General features: G+C 38.0%; 1 protein-coding gene across 1 annotated transcript in view; it reads left to right on the forward strand.

Annotated features, from left to right (window-relative positions):
• ATP8B4 (ATPase phospholipid transporting 8B4 (putative)) overlaps nt 1-26,335 on the forward strand; it is a 187,395-nt gene that overhangs the window by 84,823 nt on the left and 76,237 nt on the right. Inside the window, exons 7-8 of the mRNA XM_080682656.1 lie at nt 18,299-18,371; nt 22,815-22,885. Of these exons, the coding sequence (XP_080538782.1) occupies nt 18,299-18,371; nt 22,815-22,885 (144 nt within the window). The remainder of the gene's footprint in view (nt 1-18,298; nt 18,372-22,814; nt 22,886-26,335) is intronic.

Genomic DNA, 26,335 nt, shown 5'->3' on the forward strand with positions numbered 1-26,335 from the left:
ACAGAGAAAACCAGAGTCTATTCCAGACAAAAGGCTTCCTCTAGATATGTCCAGGGAGCAGGAAATTCTAGAGTCTTTGGGATTTGAGTAATGCCAAAGAGCAATAAAGGGGTTGCATTAGAAGGCCTTTATTACCCCTCTTGCCTCCAAAACATAAGAAATGGAACCACCATTTGACATACCAGTCCTCAACCCAAAGCTTTCAGCTGTTCCAGGGACTTACAGAGCTGAGGTCTATGAGGCATGGGCCAGCAGGTGTGTAAGGACCTCACAAGAAGCCAAGTTTACCTAGGCCTGCAGGGCCCCGGCAGAGTGGGTTAGTTTGGGAGCTCTAGTTCATGCCCTACATTGGGGCAGGGCAGTGTTTTAGCAGCTCCTGCTTACACCCCAATCCTACTGGCTTAGATGGGAAAAAGCTTAGAGGGCTCAACAATACAGCAGGTCTTATTGGGGCCAGTTGAACTATTGTCCCAGCACAATTAAAACCAGATATATGGCTTCTCTGAATAAAAGAGGAATGTTTAGGCCTTAGTTCTCCAAATATTAAGTATTTTCAATGTACTAAAGCTGATTAACATGCCATTGCTAGTTTCATGGATTCAAGCTTTGTGGGGAGAGAAAAAAACCAGTGGATAGTTTCAGTATAGCATGTATGATGATGGAAATATGAATGGACTGCCATGGAAGTACTTAAGAGGGGATACCTAGCCCAGTTTAGGGGTCAGAGGAAGTTTCCTGAAAGAGGTGAGTCTTTAACTAAAATTAATTTTAAATAGTCAGAAACTCAGAAAAGTAAAAATTTATACTTTTTTTTTAAAAAAAGTATTAACCCTTGTATTTGTTTATATTTTATAAATATGCATAATTGCAAAGAAGCCCATAAAATATATACAATTTTGTATTTCAGTTTTTTCTTTTGATACAATAACTCATATATTGACATTAAAAATTCCTTGAAAACATTTTTAATTGCTGAATAATAGATATGCTATAGTCGATTATTTCTCTATTGTTGGAAAATTATTTCTTTTTTTGTATTTAATGAATGACTCTCAGAGAACATCTTTGTATATAAATTTCATATGATTCTTTAATTATTTCTTTAGGCTAAATTTCTAGGGAATTGAGACTTTGCCCTTTTAAAAAGATTCTTTTTATTTTTAAAAGATTCTTTTTTTTTTTTTTTTTTAAATATATTTTATTGATTTTTTACAGAGAGGAAGGAAGAGGGATAGATAGTCAGAAACATCGATGAGAGAGAAACATCGATCAGCTGCCTCCTGCACACCTCCTACTGGGGATGTGCCCGCAACCAAGTTACATGCCCCTGACCGGAATCGAACCTGGGACCTTTCAGTCCGCAGGCTGACGCTCTATCCACTGAGCCAAACCGGTTTTGGCATAAAAGATTCTTAATACATGTTATTATATTCTAGGAAGTTGGTGCCCATTTATCTTCCCATTTGAACAAATGAGTGGTTTTACCACTCGATCACAGCTTTGAATATTATCTAGGCCACCGGATAAGTATAAACAGGTGTCTTGTTATTTTAAAAATGCATTAATTTCTAGTGAAGATGATTATTTTTTTCAAGTATTTATTAACTGTATTATTTCTCTTTTTAGTGATTTGTCTATTTATATTCATTGCCTATTGTTGGTCTATAGTATATTTTGTGTCCTGTTTAAGAATTTATTTAAAATTTTGTCTTCTAATAAATTCCTCCAATGGGAAACACCCCTGATTGTACACAGAGATATTGCTTCAGGGTTTTTGCTAGTGTAGTGTGCATACTGAGCATAGTTTTCTAAGCAGGACCGGATTGTGCTAACTTATCTACATTCCAAACAGTTTTCTTTCTATAGGATAATTCAGATCAAAACACATTCCTGCTAAAAACTCCTTAGTAACTCCTCTCGCCATTCCTTACCGTCACAGCACCTGCTTCAATCAAGCTTCCAGCTCGCCTTTCTAACATTGTCTATAGTCGCGCGGAACTACTTATTTTGCTTAAACCTGGGATGTGCTCTTTCACTTCTCCCTTTTTCATCCATCAGGGCTCAGCTCCTGTGTTACCCATCTTTGGAAAACCTCTGATATATATTTCTGGCAGGTAAAACAGTCAGTACCTCTCTGTGCTCCCACAGCAGGTACCTGTTACCCGGCTAGAGGTAAGCATGACATTGTAACAGTCCGTTTTAAGCCTCCCCCTTGACTGTGGCCTGTTCGGGCGGGAACCACACTGCATTTATCCCCAGTGCTTGGCCCACTACCTGGCTTGTAGTAGGTGCTCCCTGTTTGTTGAGTTCAGCAGAATCCACTTTTCCAACCAGCAACATACATTCAGGACATAGATAATAATAAAGAAATTGGAAATTTAAAGTCATAGAAGTTGGCATCCTTGTGGATGTACATCTTCCCTTATAGCCAGTCAGCAGTACATACTTTGAGGAAAATGAAGAATGCTTTTATTCTCTAAACTGTCATGCTTTGCCCTGCAATGATTCATCTTATCTTTACCTTCTTCCCATACTTTGCAGTTATCTCTGCTATACTTTCTTAGGGCCTTCTGAGCAGGTGTAGGTATGTGGAATTATTATTTACTTCAGCCCTAGAGCTAAATACATTAAGCAAACAGCATGAGTGACCATGTAAAAAATTAGTCCATTCAAACATTCATTCAACAAATATGTATTAAGCCCCCAATATGTGCCAGACACTGTGTTACACTCTAGGGATATACGAGTAGAAATAAGCAGGACTACAAATTTATAAGAAGCCTCTGTCTAGTGAGAAAGATAGACAATAAAAAATAAAAATAAATAATATGATTTTAAGCAGTAACAAGTACAACAAAGAAAACAAAATAGAATAATATAAGATAAGAGTAATGGGATAGGACAGGAGCAGATGTTTCAGTAGGGTAGAGATGAGATTGAAGTTGAGAGGGAGCTATTCATACCAAGATCTTAGGTCAAAGAAACAATAAGTATAAATGCCCCTAAGTGGAAATGAATTTGACAGTAAGATGTTGACTGTGGGTTGAGTATTGTGATAAAGAGGAGTTCTGAGGGGTTGGAAAGAGCCAATTCTTATAGGTCACAGTTGGGAATTCAGTTTTATACAACATGTAATGAGGAGCTATTGGAGGGTTTTAAGCTGGAGAATGACATGAAATGACAAAAAAGATTTCTTTGGCTACTGTGTCAACAGTGGACAGTAGAGAGAGGCAACAATAGAATTAGGATGACAAATCAGGAGTTTCCTACTGTCATCCAGGTGAGATGATGATGCCATACACTTGGGGGGAAAGAATCAGGAATATATCTTATTATGGGTTTTCAAACACATGAAAATAGAACAGTACAATGAACTTTTATTTATGTACTAGAGGCCCGGTGCATGACATTTGTGCACTGGGTGGATGGGGGGGAGAGGGGTCCCTCAGCCCAGCCTGGGCCCTCTCACAGCCTGGGACCCCTCAGGGGATGTCCGCCTGCCAGCAGTCGGATATCCCCCAAGGGTTCCTTAGCACTGTTGCGGAGGTGGGAGAGCTTCCCGCCATGGCCGCTGCGCTCGCCAGCTGCGAGCCTGGCTTCTGGCTGAGCAGCGCTCCCCCTGTGGGAGTGCACTGACCACCAGGGGGCAGCTCCTGCATTGAGTGTCTGCCCCCTGCTGGTCAGTGCGAGTCATAGCAACAGGTCTTTCTGCAGTTTGGTCAATTTGCATATTAGCCTTTTATAGGATTAACCATTTGCAGCCACCATCAACCTACTGATATTTTTGTATCCATCCTCACTTTTTATTGTCTGGGGTTTTTAAAAGCAAGTTCTGTATGTCATATCACATTATCAGTAGACACATTAGTGTTTGTCTTGAACAGATAAAGACTTAAAATTTATTTAGCCATTATACAATTACTACACCCAATAAAGTAGCAGTACTTCCTTAATATCATCTAATACCCTATTATTGAAGTGTGTTTAGAAGATAGAGCCAATAAGAGCATTGCTGTATTGATTGTGTAGGAAAAGAGAAATCAGAAGTGGTTCTTTTTTTAAAAAAATAAATCTTTATTGTTCAGATTATTACAGTTGTTCCTCTTCCCCCCCCCCAAAGCTCCCCTTCACCCGGTTCCCACCCCACCCCTTGCCCTTACCACCCCCCCCCCATTGTCCTCATCCATAGGTGTAAGATTTTTGTCCAATCTCTTCTCGCACCCCCTACACTCCCTCCCCACCGAGAATTGTCAGGCCACTCCATTTCTATGGCCCTGATTCTATTATATTCACCAGTTTATTCTGTTCATCAGATTTTTTATTCACTTGATTTTTAGATTCACTTGTTGATAGATATGTATTTGTTGTCACTTTGTTGTTCATAGTTTTTATCTTTACCTTTTTTTTCTTCTTCCTCTTCTTAAAGAATACCTTTCAGCATTTCATATAATCCTGGTTTGGTGGTGATGAACTCCTTTAGCTTTTTCTTGTCTGTGAAGCACTTTATCTGACCTTAAATTCTAAATGATAGCTTTGCTGGGTAGAGTAATCTTGGTTGTAGGTTCTTGCTATTCATAACTTTGTATATTTCTTGCTACTCCCTTCTGACCTGCATAGTTTCTGTTGAGAAATCAGCTGACAGTCGTATGGGTACTCCCTTGTAGGTAACTAACCATTTTTCTCTTTGTGCTTTTAATATTCTCTCTTTGTCTTTTGCCCTTGGCATTTTAATTATGATGTGTTTTGGTGTGGTCCTCTTTGGATTCCTCTTATTTGGGGTTCTCTGAGCTTCCTGGACTTGTAAGTCTATTTCTTTCACCAGCGGGGGGGGGGGGGGGGGGGAAGTTTTCGGTCATTATTTCTTCAAATAGGTTTTCAATATCTTGCTTTCTCTCTTCTCCTGGCACCCCCATAATTTAGATATTGGTACACTTGAAGTTGTCCCAGAGGCTCCTTACACTATCTTCGTATTTTTGGATTCTTTTTTCTATTTGCTTTTCCAGTTGGGTGTTTTTTGCTTCTTTGTATTTCAAATCTTTGACTTGATTCTTGGGATCCTCTAGTCTGCTGTTGAATCTCTGCATATTATTCTTTATTTCAGTCAGTGTATGCTTAATTTCTGATTGGTCCTTTTTCATATCCTTGAGGCTTTCACTAAATTTCTCAGAGGTTTCTAGAAGACTCTTGAGTAACCTTATAACTGTGGTTTTGAATGCTATATCCAGTATTTTGCTTTCATCCATTTCTTTCATTTGTGACTTGTTTCTTTGTCTCTGCATTTTGGCTGCTTCCCTGTGTTTGTTTGGGTAGCTGGGTAGCTGCTAAGTCTCCTTGAGTTGATAGAGTGGCCTTGTGTGGTTGGTGTCCTATGGGGCCCAGTGGCTCAGCCTCTCCAGTCACCTGAGGTGGACACTCTTTTTTTTTTTTTTTTTTTTTTTTCTTTTCAAGTTTTTATTAAGGTATTATATGTGTACATATCTTACCATTGCCCCCCACCCCCACCCCACTCCCATACATGCCCTCACCCCCCAATGTTTTGCATCCGTTGGTTACTCTTATATACATGCATATAAGTCCTTCAGTTGATCTCTTATTTCCCCCACCTGAGGTGGACACTCTTGGTGCAACCCCTTTGTGGGCTGTTTGCACAGTCTTGTTGTAGTTAACTTTGGATTGCTGTTGGTATCACTGGGAGGAATTGACCTCCAGGCCAATTGGCTGTGATGACCAGCTGTGTCTACACTGGAAGATCTGTTGCATAGGAGACACCCTTATAGGGCAGGACTTGTTTCAGTAGGGCTTTGGTGCTTACTGAGTCTTCCCCTTGAGTGTGTCGCTTATGGATGTGAAGAGTTGTAATCCGGTATGGTCTCACTCTGGCCACTGGGTACTCTGGCTCTTGGATCTCCAAGGAGGTGCAAGGTCAGCCACTATCTGGGGCCACCCAGCAGGAGCTACAGAGAGATCTGCAGATTCCTCCTCTTTGTTTGGGGTTTGGAAGTGCCCAGATGAGGCCCAGCTGTGAAGCAGGGCTGCTGCTGCTGCCGGGCCTTGGGCCTTCTTTTGGAAGCTCTGGGGCTCTCTGACCCAGCTACAGTTTGACAGGTTTTAGGTGAAAGGACAGGCAATTCATATGCAAAAGCCGATGGGCACAGCTTGGGTGGGGTTGTAAATTGGGTGGGGCGGGGTCTCTGGGAATCACCAGGGAGGAGCAAACAGCAATGGCTGCCAGTCAGCCCTGAACTGGAGAAGTCCCTGGTTCTCTGTGTCCCATGACCCCGTGCAGGAACAATGATTGCTGCGAGTACATCTGAGAGAAAACCGCCCTTGCATTCCTGTTCTGATGCCAGACAGTCCAGTTTCTCCCCGTATGTGCCCGGGACCCCAGAGTCTCGCCCAGAACTGGAGGTCAGAGCAAATGGGAGCTTGTATCTCCCTCTGGTTAAAAGAGCAGCACATCCAGGTGCCAGCACTTTCCATGCCTCCGCACCTCTTACCAGTCTCAATGCTCTTTCTTCACCTCTCTAGTTGTGAAACTTCCACTCAGCCAGCTTTCCTGCGGTTCTGGATGGTAGTTGTTCTGCCGTTTAGTTGTGGTTTTGATGTGGTTGTGAGAGGCAGCAAGTATAGGTGATTACCTATGCCGCCATATTGGTTCTCTATCCAGAAGTGGTTCTTAGCTGAGGTTTTAAGATGAGGAAAACTGAGAAGGAATGTGTTATTGTGGTGGTAGGTATTTTTTTTTTTTGTTGTTGTTGTTTTTGGCCTGGACTGGGAGAACAGAGTTTTATTGAGATATTAGTCATTCTGTAGAGATGTAGAATGGGCAGTTGAAATTTATTGGAGATGTCTAGCCTGAAGATAAATATTTGAAAATCATCTGGCCAACTATCATGAGAGTCCATCCTCTGAAGAGAGGAGCTCTGGGGCACTCTAAGGTTTGAAAGTGGGAAGAAAGGAAAGGGCTGGCTAAGGTTTTGAGAAGGGGTGGCTAATGAAGTAAGAAAAAGCCAAGGGAATGTGGCACTCTAGATTTAAAGCAAAGAAAGTGTTTGAAGAAGGAGGGAGTAGCTAACTGTCCTGGGTAAAGTGAAGACTGAGAACTTAATCTTGAATTTAGCAACATAAAAAGAGTTCTATTTGGAGGAATGAGGACAAAATCCTGCTTGGAGAAAGAATGGGAAATCAAGAAGTGGAGATAATGAACATAAATAGCTCTTTTGAAGACTTGTAATATAAATCAAAATGTACTATCCTTATAATAATAAAATCAGTCACAACACTTTAAAGTATACATTATTTTGTAGCTTACAAAATGCTTTAATAAATTTATCTTATATGAAACTCTCAGATGTTATGATAGATAGGTGTTTAAATGTCAGGTGGGTTTATCCCATTTTCAAGACCTTAGTCTTGCCATAGCCGGTTTGACTTTGGGATAGAGTGTCAGCCTGTGGACTGATGGGTCCTGGGTTTGATTCCAGTCAAGGGCACATGCCTGGGTTGAGGGCTTGTTCCCCAATAGGGGATGTGCAGGAGGCAGCTGATCAGTGATTCTTTCCCTCTCCCTTCCTCTCTGAAATAAAAAAATAATACTTTAGTCTTATGATTAAAGAGATATTCTGAGGGCTCAGCATGCGCCTGCTAATGTAGGTCATAGTGGGTATTTCCAATTTTGGTCAACTTCTTGCCTAAGTCACATAGCTGATTGAATGAACTGGGACCCAAGTCCATGTCTTCTGATTCCAATGACATGACTCTAATATGTTGCATCATTTTGTCATAAACAAGAGGTTAGGATTCTTCCTGTTAAGAATATCAGGATAAAAAATATTTGATTCCAACTTCTGGTCCACTCTGGACAGTATTTTGTTTTTGCAAGCATCACAATTGTACCTACAATGTCATCTTCAAAGGACATTTTTTACTATAAAATTTCTTAGTTTTTGTTTAAACAATTCATTAGGGTTTGTCATTCATGATTTTTATATGTTACCTTGAATTTGTTTCTCCTCATCATGAAAGTGTCAAGGGTACAAAACTGATGGTTCATTGAAAGGAAGCATTCTAGTAATTGTGAACAATAAGATTTATATTGGTCTTGGGATAAAATTGAATGACATAATGATTGAAGCCTCAGAAAACAGAGATGTTTTACTCATGACCACAAGTAAATCCTGATTGAAATCTGTTTGGTGTGATGTTAAGTCATGATTCTGAGAAGCCAAATCTAGAGGGACCAGAGTAATATAGTCCAGGCATAAAGTTTTTTGATGAGCTCATCATATAAGGAGACGAAGCTGGGAATATCTTAAGGAATTAAAGTTAATGCATCATTATTAGACAATTTCTCTGGTCTATTCTATCAGTTTTTGCTGGGTTTTTGATGAAAGCTCTGTGGCAAACAATCTAACACTGAGGTCATTCTCCTAAGGTACACATATTCTTTATTGCTGACTGGAATAGTGTCCACATGCTCCAGGTATCAGAAGGCAAAGATGATTTAATCAGGTTATTTGAGAACCAGATATATATTTTCCCACTAGTCTCTAGGTTCCTTAATAACTACAGTCTGTATGTAACTCCAACACTCAGCCCAATGCCTAGCTCAGAGTGCTCATTTTGTGTGTATGGTGGTCTTGAACTCATTAAGGAAGGGTGGTGGTACCTCACATGCCAGTTGGTTATGTTCTAATAAAGAATTCTACTTACATGCAGTCCTATTTCCAAGAAACTTAAAATGATAAACATTACAGCCCACTATAAAGTAATATTTTAAATTTTTCCTAAAAAGTCTTGAGGAGCTAATGTGTCTGCAAAAGTAGTAAGCAAATAAACTCATGATCTTCCAGTGATATCCTGTACTTCATTCTCCCAAAGTAGGAATGCTATTTCCAGAAAACTAGGTTCTCTGACCAGAGCAAACCAAATCACACTACTGAGAGGTGACTTTGCTTTATTTATGTTGATATGGCACGTATTATTACTTGGCATGTTAAACAACTAATTTTTTTTCCCCTGGCTTTTGGTTCTCTCTGACATTTGGTTCTCTCTTAACCTGGCCCTAGATAGAAAAATTAAAAATATCACTAGAGTCAATGGGAAAACACACAGAACCTTTTGTCCTGGAACCAATATATTCAGGTTTTATTCTCTTCCATTTGGGAGCTATCTACTTTTTGGAGTGTTTTTCAAAAGGAGAAGTTATTATTCACCACAGAACTGGGTAAGAGCATATTCCCCAATTTCTCAAAATAAAGTAGGCAACTTAGATAAAGAGAATGGTTAATCTACTCAGGCTAAGGTGATTGCTTACATATTTTTCATCAAAATATGTTCTTTATATAAGGAATATTTCAGAAACAGTGATTCCTCCCCCACTCCCAACCATAGACATTATTGTTAGGACATTTAGGTAGTCAGTGGTTATCTGTAGACTATTTCTTTTAAAAATGGAAATGTACTGAAAATTTATCTTCCAACTTTATTTACTAATCATTGGAAAAAGGAGTCAATTGGATAAGTCCAAGTTTTACAAAATTATCCTGCAGTTTTAAGATGGAGTTGGAGAGAACACAAATACTGACTCTATAGACTTGAAATTGATACTAGTGAAAGGTGAAATGGCTTAGCATTAAAAAGGAATATCCTAAATATGTGAACATGCTGATAGCAAAATTGAGAAGTGGGCTTTCAGTGTAGAGAGGATGCTCTGCACATCCCCTTTCCACACTGCAGAATATATTTCTGCAGCTACTATGTTTTCCTATTGCCTGTAGGGTTATCTACATACAATCTTCCACTCTCTGGAATTGCACTTGGCTGAAAAGAGTTGTTTTGCTCAAGTTTAGCTATTCTTGCTGGGATTAGACTGCATCCAATGGCTGAACCAGGCCAAGGTATCTGGCTTGGCCCCCAATATCCAACTCTGAAGGGCATTCCAGCTCCAGAGCTCCCCATGGGGTTGGCTGAGCCTCTGTTGTGATTGCCATCAACAGCCCATTTCCTCCCTCTGCCCAACTGTGTTTCCTTCACTTCCCCAAAGGTGTTAATCCTAAGAGTACTTGCCAATAAACTTCCTGCACACAGATTTCCCTCTGAAAAACTACCGCTGAAAAATCTGAGCTAAACCTAAATAATTCTGTTTTCTCCACAGCCCATCTAAGGTATTTCCTTTAGCATTCATATGTGAGAGCAGGTGGAATAGTCTTCCTCTGGAAATAATTTGTGGTCTCATCATGTATTAGCCAGGTATTAATGGAATCCTACTAAGAATTACAGAAGACAAAGGGTCTTAAGAGATGGATTCAGGAGAAGGGTTTCAGTTCAGGGAAATGATTAAAGAGAGTACATTTTCTGCACAACTCTCAGTTGGCTTACACAGTTCAGGTAAATCTTGGTAAGTGAATTGATCATTATATTTTTAAAACAGTAGGCTATATTGTGTATGTATTTCTGTACTCCTACTAATGCACAATAGGAGCTAAAGGATTTATATAAATTAAGTGAGACCTCTCTAAGATTGATTACTTTTTTCTCAGCAAATTGTTGAACTAAATTACCTACACGGTAGGACTGCATCTTTTAGCATCTCCCCTTCTTACCATGCTTTGCTCCTGGCAAAATTTGTGTGAGAGCATATTCAGCAGCTGACCACAGACCTCCCCGTGTGATTCTGCCTCAGCATAAGCATTGTGCTAATAAGAAGGGAGGGAAAGGGGGGCATCTGTATTCTTCAAAATAAATAGATTTCAAAGATATGAATATTATGCTATTCTCAATGTAATGAGATTCCCTTCACTAGTCTGTTGTTAGAGGATTTGGGCCAAGCTGTATGTCTTCCTCTAGTGTGGCTCTGACAGCAGTGGGATTGAAAAGAACCAGAACTGCTGCTGTCCACTGAACATCTGTGTCATGTGACCATCCATGACTGCAAGCTGTCTTCTGAGCGGCTGGTTTTAAACACTGGGAGCGTGCACTATTGCTGTGATCAAATTTCTTCAGCTCCTTCTTTTTCTAAATAGGCAATACATAAGTATCAAAAAAAAAAATAAAGTAAAAGAGAACAATAAATATAGTTTTATTAAGAGCATGGACTTTGTAAACTCAGGTTCCAATCCCAGCTCTGCCACTTACATGTGACCTTGGAAGAATTTATTTTTCTTTTTTCCTTCTCCATTGGTCTTTAAAATACCTATATTAATGCCAAAAATTTATGTACTGAATATAATCTAAACAGTACAAAATAGTGTACAATGAAGTCTCCCTTCCATCCCACTTCTCTTTATTTCCTTTATCTTTTGGCAACCACTTATGCATGTAGGAACAGAGATATGTGTAGGTATATTATTGCTTCAAAACATTGTTAGAACCTTACCATGCAGTGTTCTGCACATGCTTGTTTTAACGTAATAATTAACTTCTAGAATATTTTATATCAGCACATTTAAACCTATATTATTATTTTTGTGGCTTCATTGTATTCCATTGAATAGATGGTTTACCGTGGTATGTCTATCTAGTCCTTTTTGGTAGGCATTGATGGTTTCTAATAGGTTGATATTACAAATAATACTGCAATAAACATCCTTGTACAATCACTTCTTTTTTTAAAATACTTTTTTTTATTGATTTCAGAGAGGAAGGGAAAGGGAGAGAGATAGAAACATTAATGATGAGAGATAATAATTGATTAGCTGCTTCCTGCACACCCATACTGGGGACTGAGCCTGCAACTTGGGCCTGTGCCCTGACCGGGAATCGAACTGTGACTTACTGGTTCATAGATTGACGCTCAAACACTGAGCCACACCAGCTGGGTGGTATGATCACTTCTTTAAAGTGAAATATTTATATCAAAATGTGTAGGCATTTAAATTTCTGATAAATGCTTCAAAATAAATCAGATATCTCAATTTCTCTGAACCTCAGTTTTCCATTCTATAAAATGGGAGTGACAGCTTATGCCTATTTCATAGGGTTGTTGTGAGGATAAAATGAGATAAATGCATGAATAGCATTGTCAGATATAGCAAATTAAAATATAAGATATCTAATTAAATTTGAAATTCAGATAAATAATGATAATATTTTAATATAAGTATTCCCAAATCTTAATGAGATATACTTAAAATTATTTATTGTTTATCTTACATTCAAATTTAATTAGGTATCACTTATTTTATTTGGCAATCCTGTACATCAAGGAATCACCACAGTCCCTGGCACTAAATAAACGTTGGTTGCTATAATTCTTATTAGACATTCAGGAAAATGCTGTCATTCAACAAATGTTTTTGGAATAATCTTTTTGTATTCATTAATTTATCATTTTTTTCAACAAATATGTATTGAGTGCCTACAATGAACTAGGCATTATCCTGAGGAAACAATGGTGAATAAAACAATGTCTGTATGAGCAGAAGAATACAGGTCTGAGATGAACTTGAGACTAAAGAAGAAACCACACTCAGTGTATGCAAATGGATTGGTTTATTAGCGGAGGTCAATAATATTGACCTTCTTTATTGTGTTCTCTTTCTAGTATCTCAACCCGTCTTTTTTTTAAACAAGTAATTTATTTATTTATTTTAAATATATTTTTATTGATTTCAGAGAGGCAGGGAGAGGGAGAGAGATAGGAAAATCAATGATGAGAGAGAGTCATTGATTGGCTGCCTCCTGTACGCTCCATACTGGGGATTGAGCCCGCAACCCAGGCATTCACCCTTGACCAGAATCGAACCTGGGACCTTTCAGTCCACAGGCCAATGCTCTATCCACTGAGCCAAACCAGGTAGGGCTTCTATAGCTTTTGGGGAAATCCTTTTTTCAGGAATCAATACTGCTAATGGGCAATCAGGTGCATTAGAGTATGGAAAGGATGAAAGGAGTCTGGAGAGCTCCCCCTTCTGTCCCTGAAGGCTTTGGCAACGGGCTTGGTGTCTTGCGCCAGGTAAAAACTTGATTTCTAGCTTCTGCAGCCAAAGGTTCAGTGACATGGACATGGTAGGTGTTACCTCACTCTCAGACTTCAAGAAGATTCTCAGCAAAGCCTAGCAGCTCTTGGGATGCGACACCTCATCAGGAAGAAGCAGGCTCAACAATTGTTAGATGCTGTTGCTCAGTCTCACCACCTTTTCTCAGAACTCAGATTCTCTGATGTTCTGAGAGTAGACATTACACAGGCATGCCTCATTTTATCGGGCTTCACAGATGTTGCAATCTTACAAATTGAAGGCAAGACCCACCACCAGCAAAAATATTATGATTCATTTGTGATACTCGTTTCATTGTGGTGGTCTTGGAACTGAATCTGCAATATCTCTGAGGTATGCCTATAGTTAATGGGTGTATTAAAATGTTATTTTCTCTAAGTAATTCTAGTCACTATTCTGTGGCAGTTAAACTCCATATGTTTTATGGTGCCATTGGAATTTAAATTTTATGAGTTCTTTTCTTGAATTTTGGCATATTTAGCAATTGGCTTGTGAGTTTACTAAGGTAAAGGCTATCTTACAACCCCATCTGTTTTTGAAAAACCTGGTTCAAAGAAGCATTAACTAGATTATATCCATTTAAAAGCCTGAAATGAAATACACATATTTTAAAGTCTTGGAATATCTTGATTCGGTGCAGTGAATTGAATTAACTTGCTTTCAGAATAATCCTATAGCGCAATTCCTCCATGAGATCAGAAGGCCTTTCCCCAACAAAAGTAAAAGCAAAGTTTGTTTGCATCAATTCTGTGGAGCTAAGTGTCATTGTCACAGCCCATGAGGTCATCCTGTGTCCCCCTCACAGAGCTATGGGGCAAGCTTGCTTCAAACACCAGCCATGAAAACAGCTGTGCCGCACATGGAGAGGCAGAGTGTACGTTTTCATTATTTTAGAATGATGACAAAATGCAGTCACTACACAAACTCAAACTTTAGAAGAAGTCTAGAAATATTTTGAAGACGAGCTTTAAAGCAAATCTTCCTATCTGCCTCCCCAGTCCTGCTGGTATGTCTTTTATGTCTTGTCAGTGGTGGTGGGAGTGAGTAGAATGAGAAAAATGGTGGAATTTAAAATAGAGATGATTTGAATGCATTTGCAGGTCTTTATCAGTTTATACTTGTTCAATAAGTTTGGCTACTTCTTAGATATTACCCTTAGTACTCATTAAAATATACCTCTGATGTTCTAGTTAAGTACATGTATAATATGGTAAGATAGAATAGGAAATAACATTAAAAATTATGCTTTGATTGTACTGTACACACTGATTGTTCTAGAGGTGTGTATTCAAATAAGGAGTTTAACCAAGGTATCACATACTTCTATAATTTACCAATATATACAGGCCCTTTTTCTTCAAAACTCTAGTTACATCTGTAGAGTGTTAATTTCTCCCCTCTAAAATAATCTATTTTGTTCTTCCTCTTCCTCTTCATTCAGTTTCTTCAAGTCAAATTTCTTTGTAAGGGTTATGTTCTCTTCTTGATAGAATGATGTCCTCAAATCTAACTGACATGTCCATGTGTCAGTTAATGTAATAATTAAGTAGTGCTGGATTCGGGGTCAACACCTAGGGAATACTGCTTGCTGTTTTTTGACAGATTGCTAATAGTTTTGGATAATATTTCTTTTGAGGACATTTTTCTTATGATTGTGTATCTTCACAACATTTTGCTTAAAGCTCAGAAAAATTTTGTATCAGCCTGCATTGTTGCCTGGTGAATGATCTCCACAGCCCATAGCCCACAGAGGTGTTATCGTGTTCCATGGAATTTGCACATACCAGAAAAATTTTAAGATTTCAAATACTGTTAATCTTAAGACTTTGGAGGCAAAATATTGGAGTACTTTTAGGAGAGAATGTTCTATTGGAACAGGTGGAGAAGATTAGGTGACCAAAGATAGGGCCTTTGGGAAGAGGAGCTTGGAGAGACTGAAAGGCGTATGTTCTGGGTAGAGGGCAGGCAGGTGGCAAGAGAAAAAAAGAAAGAGGACTAGAGTGAGATAAAGTAAGGAATCCTGGATTCATATAGAATTATAGGTACTTTCTGCTTTCTTGGACTATTAAATGACATGAGCAGATCAATAATCAGATCTTAGCAAAGCATGGTCAAATGCATTATTCTGAGTGTTCTTCTGCTTCTGGAAATACTTAATACGTTAAAAAAGCAGATGTTAAAATACAGGTAGGGGTGCAAGTGGGTAGGAGGGGAATGGGCATGAGGATTTTGTCACTCCTCTGCATGGTCCCTGTAGGACATGATGTTTGTAGTCGTAGATATAAGGGATTCTTTCCATTCTCTAGGGTTTTGCAAAATTTTCCTTAAAGAGGTTTCGTTCTAGTATTTTTCCAAGTGTAGCAGTTAATTCAAGTAAGTCCCACTGATATCATCGCACCTTTAAATTATCTTTCCAAAAGCTTTGGTTTTATAGAGGGAAATAAGATACTGAATTGGAGTAAAACAAATAGAATTTAAGTAAAAACATTCAGGTTTTTTGTGTTCCCTCAAATAGTGGCTATTGCCACTTACATGCGCAAATGTAACTGTCAAATGTGCACTCTGAACTGTATATGAGCTCCTGTCATGTTTCCTTTCCACTATGGTTGGGGTTTCTTTTCCATTTGGGTGGGAGAGGTAAGGGTAGTCCTTCCTTATAATGTATAGGTAGGAGGAATAAGAGTTTGAAAGTGGAACTTAATATTATTTCAGCTTCTTCCTGCCACAGATGTACTTTATTTTTTTTTTAATTTTATTTTTCAAGGACAGTTATATTCAAAATCATTTTGTATTCGTTTCAGGTGTATAGCATAATGGTTAGGCAAGCATAATGCTTTATAAAATGTCCTCCCACCCCCGATATTTCCAGCACCCACCTGGCACCATTCTTAGTTATTACAATATTATTGTGAGCAGATGCACTTTCAATAGAGACTTCCAGACAATTCAGTAGCAGTGCAATTTCCATCAATAAAGACATGGTCTCCATATTGGTCTGTTCACAACAACTTTTACCTGAAATTCTGTCCCCTAAGAAATGTGGCTAAGGCTCCAAAGGAGGTGTCCCCAGGAGAAATAAACCAGCACCTAATCCGTACCTGTAAACATAAATAAAATGAGATTTAGAAGGCTTGTTAGGTTCTTCTGTTGTCATTGAACTAGATAAAGTGCAGGAAAGTATGGCTTTGGAGAAATGATTGAATTCTGGCTAGAGATGAAAATGCTGCAGTTGAAAACTTTCCAGAACAACATGTACTTGGATCCATATTAAAGAAAATATTTTTGAGTGTTTAAGCCAAATGACCCAGCAGGGTTGATAGTGTGAGGCATACTTCACAGTTGTATAAATATTTAATACTGTTTTCCAGCCTATAAAACAAAGTAAATTAGGTTGTTTTTAAAAACGGCATAATGAAATTAACCTGCCCACCTTAACTTGTTGGGGAATCTGCCCTAACATCCCAGACTTCTTTCCTGAAAGGGAATTGCTCAGAAAAAAAGTGTGATGAAGGCTTGCAACTCGGAAAACAAGCTGGTTTATGGAGGTTTCAGAGTTTCAAAATGGATGTTTAGGGTCAGGGTATATGGCCACAGGTGGTCTGTTTCCAGGTAGCCTGTCTGCCTAAATTGTCACTAGGGGTCCAACCAACTAGATACAACAGCTTTTCATCATAAACTCCTTTGAACTCGATGAACAATAAACTCAGGGCTCCACTATATACAGGAGCCTCAGAGAAAGCAGTACAGCACCTTGGCTGTGCTGTTCTCAATTCTGAGCTGTTGGCCCTTGCCATTAGAATGCCACCAAATCCACCCTTAGCCACAGGGCTGGATGATTTGTAGGTGGTCTTTCTCATTCAGTCTTTTTTTTAAAAATATATTTTTATTGATTTCAGAGAGGAAGGGAGAGAGAGAGAGATATAGAAACATCAATGATGAAAGAGAATCATTGATTGGCTGCCTCCTGCATGCCCCCCACTGGGGCAGATGCCTGCAACTTGGGCAGATGCCCTTGACTGGAATCGAACCTGGGACCCTTGAGTCTGCAGGTTGATGCTCTATCCACTGAGCTAAACCAGGTAGGACCCAAGGCTTCTTTTATCACCTGTGTTGTTCTTTTCCTTTCCAAAATTTATTCTCTTGCATTTATTCTTAGCTGCATTTTAGCTATTGCTGTGACCTAGTCTCCCTTGCCTCTGATACTATTGTAATTAACCTAGTTATTAATAATAGGAAAGGAGCAAAGGGAAGGCCAAATATTATAGGCAAGTCATTTGGGCAGCTTCACCAGGAAGCTACAACCTTACACTCCCCAAGGGGTCCAACGAAGGGGAGATAGATGCATGCCCAGTAATGTTGGGGTACCATAGGGAAGGTGCTTGCTGTCAGTCACACCTGAGAACAAAGGTCATTGGCCAGAATGGTCATGGACACTGCAAAAGCGTGAAATTTGGGATATTTAATCCCCTGAACAAAGGAGTTCACTCTCTTGTGCTCCTGGGACTCTTGGGACTTGTGTGGCTCTGGGCTTGTGGGACTCCTTTGAATTCGCCCGCAGTGCCCACGGTCATGTGGATCCCCACACACAATGGACTAATGGACTGCATGCTGCTGTACTGGACCTGCCTGATGCTGTACTGGATCCGTCTTCCACGTGGAAAGGAAACTCTGGACACTGCCTCTGCTCCTAGCTCTACTGAAGGGTGTAATTCAATGGAAATAAAGTTTTCTACATTTCTCATCCTCTTGTGGGGGCCTCCAAAAATGCTTATTCCAGCTGTACCACAAGAGCCCCACTCTCACTCGCAATGGGGAAAGACCACCCACACTTTTCTCTGATAACACCTCTCTATCCTCATTCACTTATTGCCTTCAGTTACACAGACTCCTGAGACAATGACAATAACAGAGTTTGAAAAGAATGTGGTGACCGAATTTATCCTTGCTTCCCCCGCTCCCCTTAATGTTCTGGCCAAGGAAATGCAAGCAAGAGTTAATAGCTTCTATATAAAACTGGTACCAGGGGGTGGTGGAAAGAGCACCCGACCATCTTGAGTTCACCCCCATGGCTATCACTAACTCACTGAGACTCTTTGGCCAAGTCAGCTGACTTCTCTGGACCTTGTTTTCCACATCACTCAGGTAAAAGATTTTGTCATGTAAGGTCCTCTGAACTGAGCATTCTAGATAGAAAAGCCTTGTGTGCTTCTTTTGTCATATGATGCTCCATTGTGTATACTAGTGCATTCCCTGGACTCTTTTCTGATCCTGAAAATAATTAATTTTGTTTTTGTTCATAGACTGCAGAATGAAAAATGGATGAATGTCAAAGTGGGAGACATCATTAAATTGGAAAATAACCAATTTGTTGCTGTGAGTATTTAGTATTGTTTAAATAATGTACCTTGGGTTGAAACATACTGCAGTATTTACACTTGCAAATTTAGTAAATCTGTACTAATGCACAGTAATTATAGAGGGAATGCCATGATGCATTTGTAAGAAGTATCAATTATAAAATGTTTTAAAAGACATATTGACTCTAGCTGGGTAGGTCAGTTGGTTAGAGCATTGTCCTGATACACCAAGGTTTCGGGTTTGATCCCCCATCAGGGGACATACAAGAATCAACCAACAAATGCATAAATAAGTGGGACAACAAATTGACGTCTCCCTCTCTCCCTCCCTCTCTCTCTCTTTCTCTCTCTCTCTCTCTCTCTCTCTCTCTCTCTCTCTCTCTCTTCTATCAATAAAAATATTAAAAGAAATAGATTAATTACATTCAATGACATGGTAACTCAGATAAGGCTGACTGATTATCACCTTATCTATCTCCTTTGGGATTGTTTAAAGTAGTGGATACAAAAGATTTACAATTGTTTGATTAAATAAGAGCTTTTTAAATGCTCCAGAGTAACTTTCAAAACAGTTTGTCCTCCCATAATTTGAATATTATCCTTCAATAATGGAATTAATACTGTTAATTTAAAGTATACTTGAAGAAAAGATAAGCTACAGGAAGAGAAAATGTATGCTCCATCTGAATTATTACAATCAGGAAGTTTCTATTATTGTTTTGAATTATTAAAATCCTATTTATGAGGGTTTGCTTTGTACAGCAAATGAAAGGACTAGAAAGATGAAGTTGACCTAAACTGCCTTCCTGGCAAGAATAGGCTTTGGCTTTCTCTGGACCCATTAGGTGTCTCATCTAGTCTTTTTCAGCACCTGTCTTGGACATCCTTCCAGAGAGGCCATTTTGTGGTCTAATTGCCCTCTTTGTTATTTTAAGTTTTATAGCTTCAAGTCAGAGTTACTTGTTCTACTCTAATTTCTGTAAATAAATCCTCCTTTAAAAAATATGAGACAGAGAAGTAGGAAAATTTCAGAGAAAGATTTGTTTAAACATTTATCTGAGTCATATTGAAGAAGCTTCTTGCTACAGTGTAGAGGTGCAACATATGATTTTCTACATGAAAAAAAAGTAAATGGGCAATGTTCTGTTTATGAACAATTACTAATTTGTGGGAGTGAAATATATGAGCAAGGATTTTTTAAAAAAATATATTTTATTGATTTTTACAGAGGGGAAGGGAGAGAGATAGAGAGTTAGAAACATTGATGAGAGAGAAACATTGATCAGCTGCCTCCTGCACACTCCCACTGGGGATGTGCCCGCAACCAAGGTACATGCCCTTGACTGGAATAGAACCTGGGACCCTTGAGTCCGCAGGCCGATGCTCTATCCACTGAGCCAAACCGGTTAGGGCAGCAAGGATTTTTTTTTTTAAACAAAGAGTCTATGATCATTCTTCTTCTTCTTCTCCCTTCTCTTCTTTTAATCATCTTTTTGTTAATCTCAAATCAATTAATTTATAAAAAACAAAAATAATGATATATCTGGTACATATTATTGCACAAAATGCATTTATTGGGTATGAAATTTAAAATAAAAATATTATCAATAATCTCACACATTTTCGTGACTTTATTCTGATTTTTGTCTATATTAACATATTTTCCCCTAAGTGTACTCATACCACGTGAGATATTTTTGGACTTCTATTTTGAACTACAAAAAAAAGAAAAGATAATATTGTAGATGATAAAGAAGAACTCCATGTGTGAGAATGTCTTAAAAAATAAAGGAAGATCCATATGGAATTCCAATAAATTCTACAAATTTTTCTTTCCTCCAGGTTATGGAGCCACTATACCAATATTTTCACCTTTGTTCTTTTGGTTTTTGAACATCAACAAAGCAAAGCAATACAGAGCAAAATACTTTCTGTTTTTTTGTGGTTGTTATTCCAGTGACTTTATAGTCACCAGAGGAAAGAGTATACATTTTGGGGTCAGAGTTCTGAATTCTAGTTTCAGGTCTGCCCTCTAAGCTCTGAGTGGTCATGCTATAGTGTGAAATAAATCTCTTGGAGCCTTGGGTTCCTCAATTAGATGTGTTAACACTCTCACCATGTCTTTGTAAAGGCCATGGACTTTTTACAAGTTTATTTAGCTCATCTAGTACTTGTGGGGCCAGAGATGATCTTTCCAGATTTCTTATCCATACAATGGGAACAGTAGTACCTTTTCACAAGATCGTTGAGAAAATAAACTGATGCAATTATGCAAGAGTGTTTTGTAAACCCTTGAAGAATTGTACAGCTTTTAGGTGTTATCATTGCTTGAGGTTTGGCTTCATTTATTTATTAACTTAACAAGCATTACTTATGCCTAATAAACCTACGAGGATAATGTCATTGGCTCTGAGGACTCAAAGAAGTTCAGTGAATTCTTTCCAGGTTTTCTAATTGGAGTATTTGTTTCAGGTTTTCAAGAGTCAAGGACTTGGGCTCTTTTTGTTGTTGTTGTGGAAGGTGGGGAAAGGGGTGCTGGTTCATTCTTGGGAGACACAATTAAGCCTCACTTGACAGGGCACGGGAAAAGGCACCAATAATTGAGAGAAGAAAGTACAAATGGGGTTGTTAAGAAGATGGTTTTGGTTGGAGTTAATGACTGTTTGCCTGCCACCCCTTCTTCCCCATGAGTTCCAGTAATCTTGCTTTCCCTGCCCTGAAGAATAAATGGGTTTGCATTATCAAGGCTATTCATCTATGAATGAATCACAGAAGTCTGTGGTGGCAGAAGTTATTTTCTGACTGGTCCCAATGTAACCTAAACATAATCATTATAGAGGGAAGATGTGAAGAATGTATACCATTCTTGAGCTAAAATGACCCATCTTGATTTTTTTTGGTTTTGTCAATCTTCACTGGAGGATACTTTAAGAGAGCATGGAAGGGTCTGGGCTAGGTGAGAGGAGAGAGAGAGAGAGAGGAGAGAGAAGAAGAAGAAAGAAGAAGAAGAAGAAGAAGGAGGAGGAGGAGGAGGAGGAGGAGGAGGAGGAGGAGGAGGAGGGGGAAACATCGAATGTCTCCCGTGTGAGCCTTGACTGGGCCAAGGATAGAACCTGCAACTCATTCTTTGACTGGGAACCTGACACCCTTCAGTGCACAGGCCAATACTCTAACCACTGAGCAACAGAGGCCAGTGTAATATTCCGTAGGTCCATCCATTTGGTCACAAATTTTTCATTCCTTTTTATTGCTGAATAATATTCCATTGTCTATATATACATATTTATACATTTCACATCTTTATCCATTTTTCTATCATAAACCAGCAATTCCACTTCCAAAGAAACAAAAACACTAAATTGCAAAGCTATATGCATCCCTATGCTCATTGCAGCATTATTTATAATAGCTAAGATGTGGAAACAAAACCCCTTATTTTAATATAAAATTTGAAACTTGACATAAAATAAACAGCCTCTCAATATAACAAGGTACCAGAATTCTAAAGTTAAATTTTAATGTCATTTCCAAAGCTCAAATGGACAGCCACATAGAATGATTTCTCTCTGTGAGAAACCAACTATTCAGTCTTTGAATGTTTTCCACTGTCTTTTACCACATTTTTTATTGTATCTTGCCCTCTTGCTTAGTCCCTGCTTTATTTTCTCTTTCGTCTTCTTTAAATCACACCATCCTTTTATTTTTTCCAAATTATTTTTCATCTTATTTTTCTTTTAACTTTTCGCCCTAACCGGTTTGGCTCAGTGGATAGAGCGTCGGCCTGCGGACTGAAGGGTCCCAGGTTCGATTCTGGTCAAGGGCATGTACCTGGGTTGCGGGCACATCCCCAGTAGGAGGTGTGCAGGAGGCAGCTGATCGATGTCTCTCTCTCATCGATGTTTCTAACTTTCTATCCCTCTCTCTTCCTCTCTGTAAAAAATCAATAAAAATATATTAAAAAAAAAAAAACAAAAAACAAAAAAAACCTTTTCTCTCTTTTTAAAATTTACTTGTCTCTATTATTTTTCTATTGTTTTCAACTTCCTCCTTGTACTTCACTATGTCTTTCTCCATCTTTTCTTGCCTGCTCCTTGCTCTTATATTTCCATTTATTTCATCTATTGGGAAAAGTTTTATATTTTCCATCAGTAATGATCAAAACAAGAAAACAGAATTTTATATATTTCTTGCAAAAAAGTAAATGAAATGACTACTTATCTTTATGATATTTCCTGCCCTTGCTTATGTTCTAATGGTCAACATTGTGCAAAACAGAAACAGGTAAGTAGAGGGAGGGTTTGATTCCAGGCATATAACAGAAAGGTGGAACAGGATTTCACCTCTCTCACTTTTCCTCTAAGGCTCACTGGCTCATAGTGGTGGAGAGATGATACAACGTAGAAGCCTTTCAACCAATCTCCTCTTCTCAAATATTCTTTATCCTGATTTTTAAAAATAGGCAGATCTGCTTCTCCTATCAAGTAGTGAGCCATATGGCCTTTGCTATATTGAAACTGCTGAGCTTGATGGGTAAGTTATTAAACTTAGAATAATTAAATAGATTGTTTTTAAAATTTATTTAAGAGTAATAGTTTTAAGAACAGGACTTAAATCCTAATCCTATTTTTCATTTTATTTTCTTGGAAGAAATAGGAGTCTAAATTGCAAAGTTCATTTGCTAATTACTTTGCAGATTTTTTGAAAACTCTGTCTTTTCTCTTGAATTTATTTTCTTTCAGTAACAGTGAACCAAACACACATATGTAAATAACATTACACAGGGATGCTTCACTGAGATTCCTCAGAAGGGTTCTTTTCTGGGTTGGTTGGTTTGTTTTTCAAGTGTTTCTCCAAGGAAAAGGAGAGGAGTAGTGATCAAGATCTGAAGAAAGAAGGACCAGGAAAGATGACCTGTTGGAACTGGACTGAATGACGACAGGGAAAGAAAAAAGAAAAATGGAGTTTGATGCAGCTTTGATATTGAAATTAATTTAGAATTTAGTTATAGACCATAGAGTAGTTCTGTTTCAGTAGATTCAATTAGTCTGTCTGGCATAAGAACATTTATTGAATGCTTACATTAAAAAAAACACCATACATGTTCTATAGATGGATTTTATAATTTAATCCTGAAGTAGAAGTACATATAAGCCCCATTGTATAATAAAAAAACCCCCACAAAAACAAGTCTTAGAAAGACTAAGTAATTTGTCCCAAACTTCTAAAGACTGATGATGGGACTCAAACCTGGCAGCCTGACAAAAGAGCCTATGGTTTTAAAAGACTGCTTCCCAAATCGAGAGAAAAATTTATAGCAATAAACATGCAATTGAAAAGAGAAAAAGTTTCAAATCACTTTCATCTCAAGAACATAGAAAATAGAAAAATAAATCTAAAGCTTGCAGAAGGAAGGAGATGAAAACAAGAGCAGAAATCAATGAACTTGAAAACAGGAAAATAATAGAAACAATCAATGAAACAAAAAAGTTGGTCTTTTGAAAACATCATAAAATTGATAAATCTTCAGCAGGACTGAAAAAGAAAAAAGAGAAGTCACAAATTAATAGTATCATGAATGAACCAGGGAATGTATTGACAGGTCCTATAGAAGAATAAGGAAATACTATGCACATAAATTTAACAACATAGATGAAACGAACCTGTCTGTAAAATAACAAAAAACAACCCACAAACTATAAAAACTAATCCAATATGGAGTAGATATTGAATAGCCTTATAATTATTAGGAAAATTGAATTCCAGTGTAAAACATAAAACTATAAAACTTTTAGAGAAAAACATAGCAAATCTTCAAGATCTAGGGTTAGACAGAGTTCTTAGACTTGACACAAAATTCATGACCCATAAAAGGAAAATAAGGTAAACTGGACTTCATCAAATTAAAAGTTTTCTGTGTAATAGACCCACTTAAGAGGATGAAAAAATAAACTACACACTAGGAGAAAATATTTGCACACCATCTATCTGACAAAGGGTTTGTATTTGAATATGTGAAAAATGCTCAAAACTCAATAGTAAAAATACCCCAAACAATTTAATTAGAAAATTGGCAAATGATATGAAGAAAAATTTCATCAAAGATGACATACAGATGGCAAAGAAGCACATGAGAAGATATTCAACATCACTAGCCATTAGGGAAATTAAAATTAAAACCACAATAAGATATCACCACATACCTATCAGAATGGCTCAAATAAAAAAATAGCAGCAATTCCAAATGCTGGCAAGGATGTAGAGAAATGGGATCACTCACACATTGCTGATGGGAATGTAAAATGCTACACTCACTCTGGAAAGCAGTTTGGCAGTTTCTTAAAAAACTAAACATGCAACTGCCATACAACCCAGCAATTTCACTTCTGGGCATTTATCCCAGAGAAATGAAGACTTGTACACAGATGTTTATGGCAGCTTTATTTTGTCTAGAAACAACTTATATGCTCTTTAACATGTGAACAGTTGAACAAACTATGGCATATCCATATCATAGAATACTACTGAGTAATAAAACAGGAATAAACTATTGATATATGCAACAACCTAAATGAATCTTCAGAAAATTATGTTGAGTGAAAAAGATCATTCCTAAAAGGTTACTACTATATTATTCTATTTATATACCATTATTGAAGTGGAAAATTTATAGAAATGGACAACAGATTATTGGTTGCCAGGAGTTAAAGATGGTAGGAGGAGACAGGGAAGTGGGTGGGGCTATACGGACAACGTGAGGAGTCCCTGTGGTGATGGAAATGCCCTGTATCTTGACTGTGTCAATGTCAACATCCTGGTTGTGATATAGTTTTGCCAGATTTTATCATTAGGGGAAACCAAGTAAAGGGCACATAGGATCTTTCTGTATTGTTTCACATGCTGAAAATTATTTGGAAGTCCATGAAGATACTGAGGCAGATTAAGGAAGAGTATATGGCACAGCAATGAAGGGATTAACCTGGAGTCTTGGAAAATATTATTTTTATCATAATTAGTATGTGTGATTATTTTCCCCTTTAGTTTCTACATCTGAAGGTGGAAATGAGATATTGGAGAGAATCCTGAGGAAGTAACTTAAAATGATGATACACTTTGATGAATGACACGATGTACTGAGTAGGGTAAAGGAATGAGGACTGTCTGGCCTAGTTGGTGTGACTGACTACTTCTAGTATTTGAAAAGTTGTTTAAATGAATGCACACGTTGGTCCTTTAATCTCAGCACTACTATCACACTCTTGTCCATCAAGCCGAGATCAATTTCTGTTTCAATTATGAAGTTATTTATTATCTCAATCTCTACTCACCTCTGCCTCCTAGGAATTAATAGATTTTGACCAATGAGATTACTTTTAAAAAAAGTAACTTCAATTATACAGCCAACTTCCCTGAAGAAAGCTATTTTACTGATGGAGATACTTTGAGTTGGGTTCATATTGTCTTAACATCATTGTGAAACTCATTTATGGGAAGTTTAGATTAAATGCCCTTTCAGGTATCTGCTTCTAGGTTCTCTAAATTCTATTACTTCATGGTTTGACATGTACTTCCAAAAGGTGATATTTGCTTTTTTATCTACCACTTGTTTCCCTCAAGAGGACAATAACCCTCATGGGGCATCATTGAGTGTCATGGTATGTATTCAATAAATATTTGTTGACTGAATGAACCCAATACTAAACATTTTCATAAAAGATAAAATTATGACAGAGAAGCTCCAATAGAAGAGAATTCTTTGATCTCAGTGAGAAAACTGGCGTGGCAAGCTCTTAAACGTAAGATGTGAATGATGGTCATGGAATCTTCACTGCTGGTCATTTCATGAACACCAGAGAGCAGCCATCTGTCCAACGTATGTGTGGTCCTGCCTGGAAGAAGATGAGCAGCTCCCTTGGACTTGCTGAATTCCTGTTTGGTTGTTTGATTTTAGATTCTTGGCTTGATTTTCTAAGAAAAAAGAAA

This window comes from Plecotus auritus, assembly GCF_963455305.1.
Source record: "Plecotus auritus genome assembly, chromosome: 1".
Taxonomy (NCBI): domain Eukaryota; kingdom Metazoa; phylum Chordata; class Mammalia; order Chiroptera; family Vespertilionidae; genus Plecotus; species Plecotus auritus.